Source organism: Penaeus japonicus, unplaced genomic scaffold (assembly GCF_977035675.1).
Source record: "Penaeus japonicus unplaced genomic scaffold, GWHDUDI00000001_assembly GWHDUDI00000020, whole genome shotgun sequence".
In the NCBI taxonomy this organism is placed as follows: domain Eukaryota; kingdom Metazoa; phylum Arthropoda; class Malacostraca; order Decapoda; family Penaeidae; genus Penaeus; species Penaeus japonicus.
This window is the reverse complement of record NW_028234422.1, coordinates 20641891-20661890: the sequence shown is the minus strand read 5'-3', so window position 1 is coordinate 20661890 and position 20000 is coordinate 20641891. Positions and strand designations below refer to the sequence as shown.

The following is a 20000-nucleotide window of genomic DNA, read 5'->3' as shown; positions in this document are numbered from 1 at the left end:
ACTCACACTAACAAACACCAATCACACACACCACCAAAAACTACACCACACACACACACAGAAAGCACACACACACATACATCTTCAACAACAACAACACACACCACATACACTCACACACAATAAGACACTACAACACACTCATACACTACACACCCACACACTCACACACATACCCACAACACAAACATCAACACACACACATACACAAATACACACTCACATCTCACATACCACTCAACACACACACACCACAACACTAACAACACACACACACACACAATACATAAACATCACACGACAACACACAAAACACAACACTCACCCCACAACAACCACACACACTCAAACACACACACAACACCACCACACTCAATCAAACACACCACACACTAAACACACCACCACACACACCACACAACCACCACACAACAACCATCACCACACCACACAAACACACAACACCACACACACACAAAACACACACACTCACCAACACCACACATAACACACACACACACACACTACACCCACAACACCCACACCACACCACACAACACACACACACACACACACACACAACCACACACCACACACACACACAAACACTATACACCACACACAACACACACACAACAAACACATCACACACAACACACCACACACACAACACACCCACACACCCACACAAACACTACAACCACACACACACAACTCCACACACACACACAAACACACACACACACACACAAATACACATCACACACACACATCACAAACCACAACACTCCACACACACACACACACACACAACACAAACACACACACACACACCACACAACAATACACACACACACAACACACATACTCAAAAATCACAAACACACACACACAACACAATCACACACACCCACAACAAACACACTCATCAACCTCACACACACACACACACCAACACACACACAGGCCCATCAACAAACCCAACACACACACACACACCTACACACACACACACACACAAACACACACACAAACACCACCACACCACCAACACACACCACAACACAACACATCACCACACACCACTCACACCCACACACACAACAACACACACACAACCACACACACACTCACACAAAACACAACCCCAAAACACACACACATACACCAACACACACACACACAACACACACACACACAACACACACAAACACACCACACACTACACCAACACACACACACCACACAACACAACACTCACACACACACATACACCACAACATCACAATAACACACCACACACACACACACACACAAACACACACAACATACAACACACACACACACACCACACACACACACTCACACACACACACAAAACACACACCATACACTAACACACACACAACACAACAACACACCCACACAACTCCACAACACAACACAAACAACACACACCCCACAAAACACACACACCAACACACACACACCCACACCCACACCACACACCACACAACACAAACACACACATCACACACACACACACACACACAAAACACACACAAATCACACACCACACCACACAAAACAAAACACACATCACACACAACACACACACACACACACACAACCACAACACCCACACACACACACACAAAACCACACCACACACACACCACACACACACTCACCACACACACACAACACTAACACACACACCACACACACACAACACACAAACTCACACACTCAACACAACACACACACAACACACATCATACACAACACACCATCACACAACACACTCACACCAACAAAACAAAAACACACACACACACATACAAACCACTACACACACACACAACACATCACACACACACACACAACCACACACAAACACACACACAGATAAACACACAAACACACTCAAAGACACACACACACAGACACACAACACCCACAACATACACACCACACAAACACCACACACACACACACACACAACACACAATCACCCACAAACTCCACACACAACAAACAACACACCACACACAAAACACACACAACACACACAAAACAACACACACACACAAACTACCACACTAACACAAAACAACCATCAAACAAACAACACACACACACACAAAACACCACCAACAACCACACTACAAACAACACACACTACATCACTCCACACACAAAACACACCACCACACACACACACAACCTCAACACACAACACACAACACATCAAAACACACACACCAACTACACACTCACTACAACATCATCAACTAACTAACACACAACACTACCAACACAACACACACTCACACCACACACAACACACAAACCATACCCCACACAAACACCTCAACCATCAAACCACACAACACACACACCACAAAAATATCTATAAATAGATTATATATATATATGTATAGACGTATTTAAATATATATATAAGTATGTGTATATAATATCTATATATGTAATAGATTAAATAAAATATATGTATAGATATATCACAAATTAAGATTTTATATATCATATATATATACATATATATATGATGTATATATTATATATATACTGCATAGATATAGATAATAGATATATGTATAGATTATAGGTATATATATATAGATATATAATAATATATATGTATATATATATATATATATATATAATATAGATATAAGGTATATCTATATATGTATATATATAGATAGTATATAAAATAACTATAATATATATATATATATGTAAAGACAATATATATATAAGGAAAATATACATAGGTATAACTATAATATATATTAATAATCTAATATATATAACCTATACCTATATATATATATCTAATAGTGATATATATATATCTATCATATATATATATAATCTATACATAATATATCTATATATATATCTAATATCATATATATATATATAATACAAATCTATATATCTATACATATAATATAGATATATATACATATATATATATAATTGTAGAGGATAGCTATATTTATATATATAGATATATATCTATACATATATAGATATATATATATATATATTAATACATATATATATATATTATACATATTTAGATATCTATATATATATCTATACATATATATATATATAACTTTGTATCTATACATATATATATTTAATATAACAATACATATATATGTATATATTTATATATGTATACATATATATTTATATATATATATCTATACATATATATATATATTTATATATAATCTATATTATATTATATTATATATATATATATTATTATATTGTTTAGATTATATAATATATATATTATATATATATTTTATATATATAATCTATATACATATATTGTTATTCTAAGTATAGATATAACTATAACATATATATAATAGTCTATACATATATATTTATCTATATCTATACATAATATATTAAACATATATGTATATATCTATACATATTTATATATAATTATATATATTGTATTGATATATATATCTATACATATATATATTGTATCTATGCATATATATATATATTAGATCTATATATATATATATATAATATATACTGTTTATATATATATATATATATAGATTAATATCTATACAAATATATATATATATATATATATATGTATAGTTATATATATATTTATATTATGTATAGATATTGATTATTTATATATATGGTATAGATATATATATATATATATATATAAGGTATAGATATTTAGATATATCTTTATATGTACTTGATAATAGATATAAATAATATATATATATATGTATAGATATATAGATATATATATGTATAGATATTAGAATATATATAGGTATAGAATATATATATTTATATATATGTATATTATATATATATAAATATTATAGATTTATATATATGTATAGATATATATATAGTATATATAATATGTATAGATATTATTATATGTATAAGATATATATTATATATATAGTATAGAAATATATATATATATATGTATAGATATATATATATCCTTTATATATATATTGGTATAGATATATATATATATAATAGTATAGATATATATCTACATTATATATATATATTGATGTATAGATATAGATATATATTATAGAGATAAATATAAATACATATATATATATATATGTATAATTATATATATATGTAAAAATATATATATGTATAGATATATATATAGTATATGTATATATATAGTATATATATATAGATATACATATATATATCATGTATAGCTATGTATAGATATAATATTATATATGTATATATATATATAATATATATATATATTATATAGGTATAATATATATATATATATAATATTATGTATAGATATATAGTATATTATGTATAGTTATATATATATATATAGATATATATATATATAGATATATATATATATATAGATATATGTACAGAGATTTATATATATAGAATTATATATAGATATATGTATAGATATATAGATAGATATTTATATATTATTATGTGTAAGATATATATTTATAGAGTATATATTTGTATAGATTATAATATAGTAAGATATATATTTGTATAAGAAATATATATGTATAGATTCATATATATATTATATTAATATATATATACTATATATATATATGTATATAATGTATGATTAATATATAATTAATTATATGTATAGATATAGGTTGTTATATGTTTTTATGTTTATTCATATATATTTGTAAATATAATCATTCATATAACCCATTACCGACGTGGTAATTCTAGCCTAGAAATGTCCAAAGCCGGCGTTCCGAATTATTCGGCCTAAATCAAATTGCTTATATACTGCACAATACTGTGCCGCCCGGCAACTGGGCTTTTGAATGCGCGGTACACATGCTGTACCACCCGTCCTGTGTGGGTTAATCTTTAATTTTACTTGAAGTTTACTTCATTATATGTGATAATAACTTTATTCTTTCTTCCTTTTTGCAGATATCAAGAGGAGGAAAAGGTTTTGTGCCTCAGTTGCTGTTGAAGGTTTTCCTTTTTTTTATAAGAGATATGATAATAGAAATTTTTAATTATTTTCTTTTATGTACCTGTGACTTTTCAGATTTCTTATAACACTTTTACTCAATGTGAATGCTTTAAAGATGGTGATTTATTGAAGAGACAATTGCTAATATTTGAATCAGAGCAAGTCTTCCTTAGTTGCCATTTGTTTTCATAGGTTGATCTAAGCTGATACCTTCGGTTGATTTGTATGTTAATCCTCAGGGTAAAGAACTTCCATGTCTCAGTATTCTGTTAATTCAGATAGAAACATTTATCATCATAAATAGTAAGCTTTAAGACATTAATAAATATTGAAATGCATTATACTTTGGATCTGTTTTCTTATCCAACATTTTACCTTTGGTGTTGAAATAGGACTTGTTTTTCAAGTATATTATGAAATGTATTTTTAGCCAGTTGAATACAGGGCATCCATTTTCTTTTTAGGGCATTTGTGCCACTTGCTGGGAACACCAGACAGTTTTTTTTTTTCCAGAGGGAGAGAATGTCATAAATATCTAGAGATTTTTGAGGTAGGCATTTTTATTTTATTTTATTTATTTATTTGTTTTTATCTCATATTTTATCTGACAGGCTTTCTCAAAATTGTAATTCACTATAACTGTAATGTCTAATCTCTTATTAGCTCATTATTACTACACTTTTTTGGGGATAACAAAAGCCTCTCTCTTTTTTCTTTTTTTCTTTTTTTTTTTTTTTTTTTTTTTTGCAAACAAACACATAAGAATAAAAAAAAGCATCAGCTATAGAAGAGGAAGGTCACCTGTGCTAGAGAATGGTGCTATCCATGTCAGGGTTTTAAAACAACCTATATTTTGGTTATCATTGTAATTATACTGATACTTTCCATCACTGATCACTAAATGTTGCTATTACTTTTATTGATTGTAAAAATATATTAATAATAGAAAATGGTCTAATATGTAGAAAACAAAGTTACACCCTTGTTCATATCACCTGGATCTTTGTTAAACTTTATATTTCTACACGTTCACATCACCCATATCCAACGGGTTAATTTTAATTTTAATCCAGAAATAAGGTGTATTGAGGAAAAAATAACTTCTTAAAATTAATTATGAATTATTTTTTCTTGTTCTTGCAACTTTTAGAATTGCATGTAATATATCTATGCATAGTTTATATAAAAAACAAAACAATAATTTCATATTTTTATTAAAACATACAAATATACACTAATACAGAATATATTTCAAATGCAAAAAATGGTGATAAAATAAGACATGTTAATTATATGATTATTAATATATTAGACTTAACAGTAACAGTTACTTTGGCTCTGGTTATTTTTCAATATATACCAAATACTTTATATGAGAGCATACCATTTAAAAAAATGATCCCAAATTATTGGCAAAATGGGTTTAAAATCTATCACTAATTTCTCCCCAAAAAAAACTTTTATAATGGAATTTATGAATTGCTAATTAGGAGTAACATTCCACCTCCTTATACATGAAATGTGAGGCATATCTAAACCAGTAACAGATGTACTTCATAAAATAAAAAATACAATAGTATATAGGCAACATTATTATTACCATTAAGAAAATGAGAATTAATATTATAACTTGTCATTGTGAGCATTTTTAAATGTTTTCACAACAAAATTATATTTAAAGCTCTGATGATGATATCAAAGAACATCCACCTAATCTCCATTCCCAATCCAAGGTAATGTTTATGTGCAAGTTAATTCAATGTTCCTTATGCAGAGTACATATATTTTGATCATAATAATACCATTTGAAGACATCTAGCCTTTTTTCTTTTTCTTTTCTTTTCTTTGGAAAATCAAACTTATTTTAATCATCTGGTGCAAAGACAAATTATTCACAATCTGAATTCCAATCATTACTTGCTGGAATGTAAATGTAATGGTAGAGACAAAACAGAAGAAAAGTAATATTTACAAAATTCAAAACAAAAAATTAGCTTTAATTTAGTTTTTTTTTCTGCCAATGCAAATGATTGTTCAGTGCATGGGCACAGTGTTTAGAAAATAAACATGGTAACAGTTGGTCCTGCAGACCCATTTTGGGTTCTAAAAATATTTTTGATGATATTGGGATTTGCAGCACTGGTGTTGTGCTTTTGTTAGATAAACATTTCTCTCACAATAACTATAATTTCAATCACAGATTCAAATTACAGCTACTGTTCTTGGGTATAGATACCCCCAAAATATACAGCACAACATCAACTACTCCACTCCAGTGCTACTAATTGGACTAATAGTAATAGCAGTAATAGCACTGTTTTCATCAAGTTACTGTTACTGTTAACTGTTACTGATTATTGGCCACATGGATATATACTTAACAGATATATAACTGTATTGACAAGTGGTCCAATTGGCAGTCAGCTTACAAATGAAAGACATCATAGATAACTGGCAAATTATTATGGATTGTTTTTCCTTCTAATACATATACAAAATATACTCACAAGATTAAAATTACTTCTGATTTTAATAAAATATCTCACCTAGTATAGAATTATACCATTATTTGAGGAAACTGATGTAGTACTGGATATTCAAAATAAAAAAAGAGTCACTGAGATACATAAAGCCGCGTCCACACGAGCGGGCCTGATCGGCGGGCATGCCTTAACAGGCACATTTGACCGGCAAACGATTAAATTGCCTGAGTGCCCGTCGAGTGAAATTACTAAGGTGGTGCCCAGTAGCTGGAGCTTCGACCCTCGGTCGTGTGGACAACATTCACGGGCAGGCCCGGCAGAATTTGCCCGCCGATCAGGCCCGCTTGTGTGGACCGCGTCTTAAGGAATATCCTAAAATAAATTTCTGGAAAGCAGCTGCCCACAATCCATAATAATTTCATAAAAAAGGTTCATATTAAACAATCACAGTATTATGAACTTGGCCTTTTTACAATAAACATTATCTTATAATTTTTATAGTTTGGTTTGGCAGAACAAAAGACATATACCAAATAGGTCTATTGGAAGATGAGACAATATTTCCAAATCCAGTTGTTTTGAAAATTCATTACCATCACTATAGCAGGTGAGTATTTTGCTTTCCATTGTCTGATTAATAAAGTTATTGCATTGGGAAAATAGAAACATATTTTAAGAAATCACAAAATAATTTTAAATTCATTGATCCATTTAAGCCACTCAGGACGGGGGCATTCCAGCCTTGCACGTCACAATGCCGGGGCTCTCCAACGCTTAGGCCTAAATCAATTAAATGGCTGGCACCATATGGTGCCACCCGGCCACCGGGCCCTTGAATGAGTGGTACCATAGTGTACCACTCGTCCAGAGAGGGTTAATAACATTGCAGTTTCCTTTACTTCAACCCAAGTAGAATCAACATATCTACACCAGCCCATCTTATTTATAAAACTAGATCCCTCACTGTTGATACCTTGCGTATTAGCTACCTGGTTTGACTTTCAATTACGGATTCAAGGTTATTCTTTGCCTAGTATATGATATGCCTTCTTATTCCATTCTTTTAGGATCTAAGTCATACTGTTGTGAAGGATACTCTGTGGCATTTGAACTCTTGCCCACTTCCCTCTACCACCAACTGTGGGTGGTAAACATCCAGATCAAGCCAAGCATCTATGATTGGACACAGAGGTGCTTTATGTACAGTTTAAATATGGTGACCACTTTTTACTGTTGACATGTCAATGAAAGCTATTTCCAGGGCTTGATTTTTTGATGGCTGGTAGTTCTCCTTGAGGCAAGTCACTAAAAGTGCATATTTGGTCTTTCATGTTAAGACTCCAAAGTAGATCATAAATAAGATTTAAAAATTGAATCATAAACTAAATACATAAATATCTGTATTTAGAAAATAATCTTGTTTCTACTCCAAACACTAATGACAGAATTTCTGTGTGCAATGACAGAAAATGTTACAATTCTTTGAGGGTGAAATAATACTGAATTTCTTTATCTTCAATTTTCTAGATTAAAAAACTAATGAACTAAATTGAACTTGAACTGTGAGAGATAGGGTAATTTCAGCTTGAATTTGGAAAAAAATAAGTTTTGAGTTACAAGCATTTAAAGAAAATTACCAATTTTTACTAGCAGGATACCAACTGAACTCAAATTAGGGACTTGATTGAAGGATTTGCAACGGTCTACATCTGAGTATGACACTAAAGCACAATATTAGAATTTTGAGGTCAAAGGCATTTATTTTCTTTTCTTTTTTTTCATAATAAAGTATATGATGTGTGACATTTTATATGTATAATTGCAGTCTAAATCAAATTAAAAAAAAAAAGGCTGGAATATGGATATTTGGCAGCATTCTCATAATTTTATTAATCCATGGATTTCAAATCTAATTATTTTAAGGTAAATAACTCTTAAAAAGTTATTAAAAAATAGTTTAATCCAATAATTTGACCCCAAGTAAGTGGTCACCAGTCTGCCCTCCATAACCCCACCTGATTCAATTATTATCACAAAATTATTGAAAAAAAACATGAGAAAAATTATGAGGCAAGCACACAATTGAAACACCCTTTACCTATGAGTTATCATTTATATTTACTATGCCCACCTAAATTTTTCTATTATTATCACTTGAAGTTTAGAATGATAATTTGCAACCTTATAATTGAGGAATACATTTGGCAATATGTAAATTTGGTAGTGTTAAAATTGTTAATAATATTTCAGCTGAATGTTTACAATTTCATGAAATGTATGCATATGCTGTTAGTGTAACTTTTCTCCTGAAACTATGAGAGCATGGATCTCTTACTACTAGTGCACTGTTTATAGTAATTATCAGCATAAAAGTGCCACAGTTTTATCCAAAATGCATGGACATACTGACATACTAAAAGTGATTATTGCTAATATGACTTATAATAAAATAATGCCACTGGAATTACTAACAGGTCCCTGCATATAAATAGGAAGCTAAATTTAACTAAACATCTTTGCAACTGTCCTGATTCCTCACCAACATGAAATGGTAGCTACATTTCTCTTTTATGGAAGCTCAATGATTTATCTTTAACCCATTGCGTACGGGTGTCATGATATACATGATGTAGGAGCTTTGGCCTGACGGCGGGCGTCATGACGTACATAACATTCGGGGATTTTGGATCACTGTGCTATTTTATTTTGCTATGAAAAAGGAATGAGTGATGATGGTTACTGCAGTCATAATTACTATAATTACCGTAATATCGTGCTAGCTTAACATACAAAACCTAGATGGCACCACTTTTTCCTAGCACCAGCAGGAGAAAGAGCCTTGAATGGCACCCATCCACGGTCTCTAGCAAGTACTGTCTCTATAGAGCGATGGCACACACTAAGTTGATGAACCCTTGCTCTAAAGTATCACCGATGAAGGATGTCAGGCAGAACGAGAAGAGGATGGTGACTCAATCCATACCCAGTGTCTAAAATGTGCTCCTGTGCCAATATGGATGCCTTTCACTGTGGCACTCACAGTCACAAGCACAGGTTTCATTCCTCTTCCCTACCTCTTCTTGTTACCTTTATTGTAGGTGGTTATATGTTTCGTATTCGTTCATGACAGCTCAAAAACTACGAAAAAATAAAGTTGCCTTTTGTCCTTCCATAAAACAGCAATACTTCTATCACACTGAGTATAAAGAAAATAATGAGCTAATATGGATAATATACTACAATTTTAGTCAACTGCAGCACTGATAGAGCCTGTCATGTGGCACATATAAGTCTCTAAACTCAATAAAACACACAAAAAAATAAAACACAAAAACCGCTCTAGTTTTACAATGAATGACTGGAAGAGAGTAGGATGATTCAAATTATATTGCTTCAAGCGGTCTCTCTCTAAAATAAAACCTATCCTGGAGGTTGGGCAAGCAAATTTATCTCTGTCTGCAATGGGTTAATGCTCATTTACCATAGTATGTTTGCAATTTGCAACTGATGACAGGCTTGTTTTCCTTAGGTCAAAATTACTAGCTATTTCTTCCTTCAAATGCTAAATAGTATCACTTTGCAAATCTATCCTATACTGTCTCCTACATCATACCATAAGTCTAGAAAATAATAGAAAACACAAGCAACACAGGCTGAATATCTCAAATTTTGACCTGTCCTGGAAGAGTTAATGCAAAATGGTAAAATGGTAAAAAAAAAAAAAAAAAAAGGGATACTGTTCTGAATTTTGCTATATATACGGATATTCAACTAACCCATTGCGTATGGGTGTCATGACATACATGTCGGCACCGATTAGGCCTAAGAGACAGGTGTCAATGCATACATGAAGCAACATCAGGATCTGCTCACAGTTGAAGCGGGTACAGAGTCATGAAACAGGGTTCAAAAGTCAGCCTAAACTCGTATTTTATGGTGGATTTATAGAAAAATATTGTTTGGGATACTCTGGACTACCCAGGGGGCGGAGAAAACCTTTTCCTTGTCCCTCTAATTTTTAGCCGGTGCCGCTAGTGTCGTAGACCACCTGCCTTAACAACCAGTTAGGTCGTTAGGCGCCCCATCAGCACTGGGTTAATAAGTGAATAATGGGTCTGTCAATATCATACAACTCATTTCTTTATACTCACAAATTTTATTATGAAAAGTTGTACATTTGCCTTGATTCTTGCTACTTGTGAAAATAATGTAATAGCAAATATGATAAATGGTGAAATGTATGAGCTTTTACAATATATTAAGATAAATTGTACAAAAAAACACAATTCTTTAACCCACTGTAGACTGGTAGCAACAAGTTGATGCCATGAGTCCTTTTAACCTTAAGCGAGACGTGTAAGGTGCCACTACCAGTTTGGCTGTTTTGCCGAGTGAGGAGGAGGAATGTATATAGTTATGAATAGTTTTTCTGTGTTATAACTTAGGAAAATGTTACACCGTGTGTAACTCTTCCATTATGGAGACTAAAACACTAAATTACAGGAATGATTTGTCTAAACATTGTATCTCCATACCAGAACTCCCTATAACATGACAAAACACAAAAAATGGAGATTTTCAGTACTCCAACATAAAATTGAGCAGGATTTGGGCAGAAAAAGAGGGTTGTGGGGTGAAGTGTAAGTTTCCTTCGTTCAACCAAACCTACTGACTGTCAGTTACATAGGCCAGTCTGCAAGGGGTTAAAGAGTTTATAAAGCTGCTTAAAACAATACAAATTGTAATATCATTGGAACACACTGTACATGTACATGTACTTAGACAAAGTACTTAAACTGAAAAGTAAAACACAAGACAAAAACTAGTGATGATTATAATACATATTTCTTCACAATTTTCTGGACTATTTTGACTAATAAAATAACATGGAGTCCAAGAAAACTATAAGATATTATTGCTGATGTATTGTTTACAAACCAGGTACTCCAAAAGCCAAGTAAAGTTGTGACCATACCTAAACTAAATGTAAGCATACCAACTACAGCATGGTTTACTTTTACAGTTTTTGCATGCATAAACATTTTCAGAAGCTTTGGGTACTTGGCAAACACCCCCACACTGAGCTGAATGACTAGTAAGGCTGAAGCTAGTAGACCTATGATTCCATGCCAGGAAGTAAAATGTGGCTTCTCATTTATTTCTTTGTTGAAATAGATGGCTGCAAACCCCAGGCTGTGACAGACTGCAGTTAATAATAGGAGAATCCAATGCATCGTTACTCTCTTACCATGAAGAGCACCAGCAGCCAAGCCAGATTTGGAAAATATTAATAGAGCTTCTGTCATCAAACCTGTAAACTGAAGAATTTGTACTATGAATGACAGATATTTATCACATAACAGAAGAATCATTATAGCTTTGTCCAAAGTAACACATATAAAAGAAAACAAACAAAAAAATGCATTCCTCATGACTATTTCACTTCCTTGCATTGGAAATCTATAAAATTATTGACAATTTTTATAACAATACATATCTAAATATGTAAAGATCTATCTATCTATATACAGATACATATGCACATGCATATATATACTGATACATACACACACAAAAACCTGTATATGTCTGTTATTGTTTTTCTTCTGTTCTAATTAACTGTGGAAATAAACAAAATGAACAAAGCTAAAATCATCTGTTAAATACTGCCCCTTCCAAACTTTTTACTAATTCCAAATAATTACCAAATAATAATAACAAATTGAATTCATATAACAAATATAATATAGAAGCAAATTAGAATCCCATCAGCTGTGCTTAACATGACAAAATTACAACCAATCATATAATGATATATAGTAAATTACTATAATAGGCAAACTTCATCTAAATAACTGTTTATTGAAAGACATGAATATTAAAGTGAGTAGTGAATAGCAATATAAATTAAAAACTTGTTAACCCATTAATGACAGGTGACGAGTTTTGTCATAATACATGATGCAGGAGCTCTTGCCTGACGATGGGCGTCATGACATTCAGGGATTTTGGATCACTGTTATTTTATTGAGCTATGAGTAATGAGTAAGTGATGTTGACAATTGCAGTCATAATTATTATAACTGCCATAATATTAACCCGTTAACGACGGATGACGTGTTTTTTCGTCATACATGACGCAGGACCTCTTGCCTGACAATGGGCGTCATGGCGTTCGGGGATTTTAGATCACTATGTTATTTTATTGTACTATAAGTAATGAGTGAGTGATGTTGACAATTACAGTCATAATTATTATAACTGCCGTAATACTAAGCAAAATGGTTTTCAACTCGCTTACAAAACCTAGATGGCACCAATTTCTTCTAGCACCAGCAGGAGAGAGAGCCTTGAATGGGCACCCATCTACGGTCTCTAGCAAAGCACTATCTCTGTAGAGTGATGGCACATCCGCAAGTTCCCGACCTCTTGTTCTAAAGTACTCTGCAGATGAAAGATGTGTAGACCGAACAGAGGAGAAGGTGACTCACACGGAATGCCCAATGCATACAATGTGACCCTGTGCCAGCAGGGATGCCTTTTATTGTGGCACACATTTGTCAAAAGCACAAGTTTCCTTCCTCTTCCCCTAACCTCTCTCATTTTGGATGGTTATAAGTTACTTGGTTCGTATCGTCGTGACAGCGACACAATTACGAAAAAATAAAGTTGCTTTTTTGTTACCCTCCCTAAAACAGTAATACTCTATCACAGTTTGAGTATAAAGAAAAAAAATGAGTTGATATGACCCTTGAACTACAATTTTAGAGTCAACTACAAGAATTGTGTGGAACCGTGTGATGATGACAGATATAAATTTCTAAAAACAGTAAAACATCACAAAAAACAAAACACAAAGATGGATCTAGCTCTACAATGAGTGACTAAAAGGGAGTGGGAAAAATCAAATTATGTTGCAGAAGCTGCCTCGATCAGAAATAAAACTCATCCTGGATCCTGTGTAAGCAAATCTATCCCCCGTCGGCAATGGGTTAAGCAAAATGGGTTTCAACTCACATCATAACCCTAGATGGCACCACTTTCTTCTAGCACCAGCAGGAAAGAGAGCCTTAAATGACACCCATCTACAGCCTCTTGCAAGCACTATCTATATAGAGCAATGGCACATAGCAAGTTCCCAACCTCTTGCTCTAATGTACCGCGTATGAAAGATGTGCAAGCAGAACAAGAGGAGGAAGGTGACTCACACCATGCCCAATGCCTACAATGTGCCCCTGTGCCAGTAGGGATGCCTTTTATTGTGGCACTCACTGTCAAAAGCACAAGTTTCCTTCCTCTTCCCTACCTCTTCATGTTATCTTCATTTTGGATGGTTATAAGTTTCGTGTTCGTTTGTGACAGCACACGAATACGAAAAAATAAAGTTGCTTTTTGCCCTCCCCTGACACAGCAATACTTCTATGACACTGAGTATATTGAAAAAAATTGAGTTGATATGAACCCTGAACTACAATTTTTGTCAACTGCAAAATTGATAGAGCCTGTGATATGACAGATACAAGTCTCTAAAAACAGTAAAACACACAATTTTTTTTTTTTTTTTTTCTAAATACAAAAATGGCTCTAGCTCTACAATGAGTGACTAAAAGGGAGTGGGAAAAATTAAGGAATGTTGCTGAAGCTGCCTCGCTAAGAAATAAAATCCCTTCCTGGAGCCTAGGTAAGCAAAGCTATCCCCCAAAAGCAACGGGTTAACCCACCACCCCCCCCCCCCCCCTTAAAAAAAAATAAAACAAAAAATGGAAAGAAAAAAAAGGGGGGTTTTTAATGAAAGGTAAATATAACCCCCAATGGTGGTAATAAGAAATGTGGCTTTGTTTGTCTTCTTTTAACATAGATAACTCCATAGATAGATAACAAAGTAGCCATTTGTAGGCTTACCTGGCCCCCTTTACCTTATTCCTTGAATTGATAAAACAAAAAAACAAAAACAAAAAAAATATATATATACATAAATATAGACATAAATATATACATAAATATATGCATATATGTATAAATGACTATATTATATATATATATAGTATAAATATATATATATATAAATATATATATATATATATATACATAAATATATAATGATATAGATATATACATAAATATATATATACATAAATATATATATAATAAAATTATATAGATATATACATAAATATATAATATATATATATATATGATATATATATATATATATATATATATATATGTATATATATATAATTATATATATATATATATACATAAATTTATATATATACATATATATACATAAATTTATACATATACATATATACATAAATTTTTATATACATACATAGATATATATACATAAATATATATATACTTATACACATATAAATTTATATATATACATATATACATAAATTTTTATATACAAATATAGATATATATTCATAAATATATATATACTTATACACATATAAATATATATATATACAATAAAAATATATATTTATACATAACATATATATATATGTATATATATATAATTTATGTATATATATATATTTGTATGATATATATATTTAATTATATATATTTATGTATATATATATGTATATATATATATATTTAGTGTATAAATATAATATATATATATATATATACATAAATATATATATAAATAAAAATATAGATATATACATAAAAGGTATATATATAATATATATATTATTATATAATTTATATAATATATATATGATTATATACATAACTAATATATAATATATATATACTCTAATATACTATATCTATATATATATATATATATATACACACTCCCCCACCCAATTTATAACGAATACATAACTATATATCAGAAATTTATAAATATAACAACCTATATACAACCTTAATTTTTTATATACTTACTTAGATATATACTACATAAATATATACTGTCACTTATACAACATATATAAATTTATACATATACATATATACATAAATTTTTATATACATACATAGATATATATACATAAATATATATATACTTATACACATATAAATTTATATATGACATATAAATATATCTATAAACAATACATCAATAAATATCATATGATTATATATATATATATATATATATATATAATAGTAAATAAATAATATATATATATAGTGAATATAATGATATAATCATTTATGTATATATAATATAAACTATATATTTATAGTATATATATATATGTATATATAAATATTTAAGTATATATATATATATATCAAAATATATAATATATATATATATAGTAAATAAACAAATACCATATATATATGTATATGTAAATAATATATATTATTTAGGTATATATATATATGGTATAATATGTACTATAATATATATATATATATATATATATCTATATAATATATATATATAATGTATATTTATATATATTAAATAATTTATTTATATATATAAATATAATAAAAGTTTGTATACTATGTATATATATAAAAATTTTATATCAATATGATGTATATATAATAAATTTATATATATAGATATATATATATATATATATATATATATTATATTTTGTAATATATAAAAGATTTATGTATTGTATAATATATTTATGTGTATATACAGTATATAAATATATATATATATATATATATACTATATATATATATATTATAATATATAGAATATATATATCTTATATATTATCGACTCATAAATATATACATAAACATAATTTTTATATATACATATATATATATATAAAAAATAAAATCTTTTATTTAAAAAATTTAAAAATAATAAAAAAAATAATATATATATATATATTTATATAATATACACATATATATAAATTTCTATAAATGTATAACATATATACATATATAATATACTGATGTAAAATAAATATATATATCAGTATACATATATATATATACATATTATACATATATATACACAAAAATATATATATTTTTTAATTTTTTTTTTTTTATTAAAATAAAACATTTAAAAAAATAATTATACAATATCTAATATATATATATATATATATATATATAATTTATATATAAAAGATATATATTCATATATATATATTTAATAACATCAAATATATATTAACCATATATTATATTACAAAAATATATATATAAATACATATATATATATAATAATCTGACATATATATACATATATATTATATAAATATATATATAAATATATATAAAAATATACATATATATATACATAAATATATATTTCTATATATATCTATAAAACTATATAAATAAATATAATATATATATATTAATGTAAATATATAAAATCTATGTATATATCTATTTAGTATATATATATATATTCATAATATATGTATATATATATATATAAAAATATATATATAAATATATATATATATATACAATATATCATTTATGTATATATATATATATATATATATATATATATATATATATATAATATATATATACAATCTATATTTATTATATATATATATATATATATATATATATATATATATCTAATAATATACATAATATATTTTGTATACTATATATATATATATATATATATATATAAATATATGATATATATATATCTATAAATATTCATGATATATATATATTTTAAAAAAAAAAAATTAAATATATATAATATATATATATATATAAATATATATATATATATATGTATATATCTAAAACAAAGTATATATATAGATAAATAAAAATAAAAATTCCATTAATTAAAAATATATATATAAGATATATATACATATATATATTATATATTATATAATATACATATATATATTTTTTAAAAAAAAAAATTAAAAATTAAAAAAAAATTTATTTTATTTTTTTTTTATTATATTTTTATTTATGTATATATATATTTATGTATATATATATATATAGATATTATTATACTATTATACAATATATAATCTGTATGTGTATATATATATATATCTATGTTATGTATATATATTCAAGTTATATATTTATATATATATATTTATAATAAATATGTATATATTATATATATATATATATATATAGATATATAATATATAATATAAATATCTTGTATATAATATATATTTATTCTATATATATATTTATGTATATATATATATATAATATTTATGTATATAGATATATATAATATATATATATATATATATATATATAATATATATATATATATGTATTATGTATAATACTTTAAGTAATATAATTTTTATCTGTATATATTATAATAACCCACGCAGGAGACGGGAGGTACATCATGTGTACCTCGCATTTCAAAACCCAGTTGCCGTGGCGCACTTAATTGTGCAGCCATCAATTGATTTAGGCCTAATTAATCGAACGCCCCCTGCATTTGACATTCTAGGCTAGAATTCCCCCTCGGGAATGGGTAACCCTTCTCTGGACGGGTGGTACAGTACGTGACAACGCTTCAAAACTAGTGTGGCCGGGCGGCACAGTATTGTGCCAGCCATCTAATTGATTTAGGCCTAATAATTCAAACGCCCCGGCATTGGGACATTCAAGGCTGGAATGCCCCCGTCATAAGTGGGTTAATATATTTATATATATTAACCCATTGCCAACAGGGGATAGATTTGCTTACACAGGCTCCAGGATGAGTTTTATTTCTGATCGAGGCAGTTTCTGCAAAATAATTTGATTTTTCCCACTCCCTTTTAGTCACTCATTGTAGAGCTAGAGACATTTTTGTGTTTTTTTTATTTTGTGTGTTTTACTATTTTTAGAAATTCATATCTGTCATATCTCAGGCTCCATCAATTCTGCAGTTGACTAAAATTGTAGTTCAGGGTCCATATTAACTCATTTTTTTTCTTTACACTCAATGTGATAGAAGTTGAAAACCATTTTGCTTATTATTATGGCAGTTTTAATAATTATGACTGTAATTGTCAACATCACTCACTCATTACTTATAGTACAATAAAATAACATAGTGATCCAGAATCCCCGAGCCCCATGACGCCCACTGTCAGGCAAGAGGTCCTGCGTCATGTATGACAAAAATAACAACGCATCCCGTCGTTTAACCAAGGTTTAATATATATATATATATATATAATATATATATATCATATATAATATATATTATATATATATATAGAATATATATATATATATATATATATTAATATATTATATATACATAAAAATATATACATAAAAATATATATACAATAAATATATATATATATATATAATATATATATATAATATAGATTATATATATATATATATATATATAGATAATATACATAAATATATATACATAAATATATATATACATAAATATATACATTATACATAAATAGTATATATAACATAAAGATATATATACTTTTTGTGAAATTTATAAATAATATACATATATA

At 28.3% G+C, this 20000-nt stretch overlaps 2 protein-coding genes across 2 annotated transcripts in view; one reads left to right on the top strand and one right to left on the bottom strand.

The window, feature by feature from the left end:
* Positions 1–5402, top strand: part of LOC122261599 (apoptosis regulatory protein Siva) — a 15195-nt gene extending 9793 nt beyond the window's left edge. The window contains exon 4 of the mRNA XM_043029320.2: positions 5014–5402. Coding sequence (XP_042885254.1) covers positions 5014–5056 — 43 coding nt within the window. The 3' untranslated portion in view covers positions 5057–5402. The remainder of the gene's footprint in view (positions 1–5013) is intronic.
* Positions 5403–6257: 855 nt separating this feature from the next.
* The window catches only part of LOC147469649 (transmembrane reductase CYB561D2-like), an 18345-nt gene continuing 4602 nt past the window's right edge, over positions 6258–20000 (bottom strand). Inside the window, exon 2 of the mRNA XM_086548079.1 lies at positions 6258–12860. Within this exon, the coding sequence (XP_086404205.1) occupies positions 12375–12860 (486 nt within the window). The 3' untranslated portion in view covers positions 6258–12374. The remainder of the gene's footprint in view (positions 12861–20000) is intronic.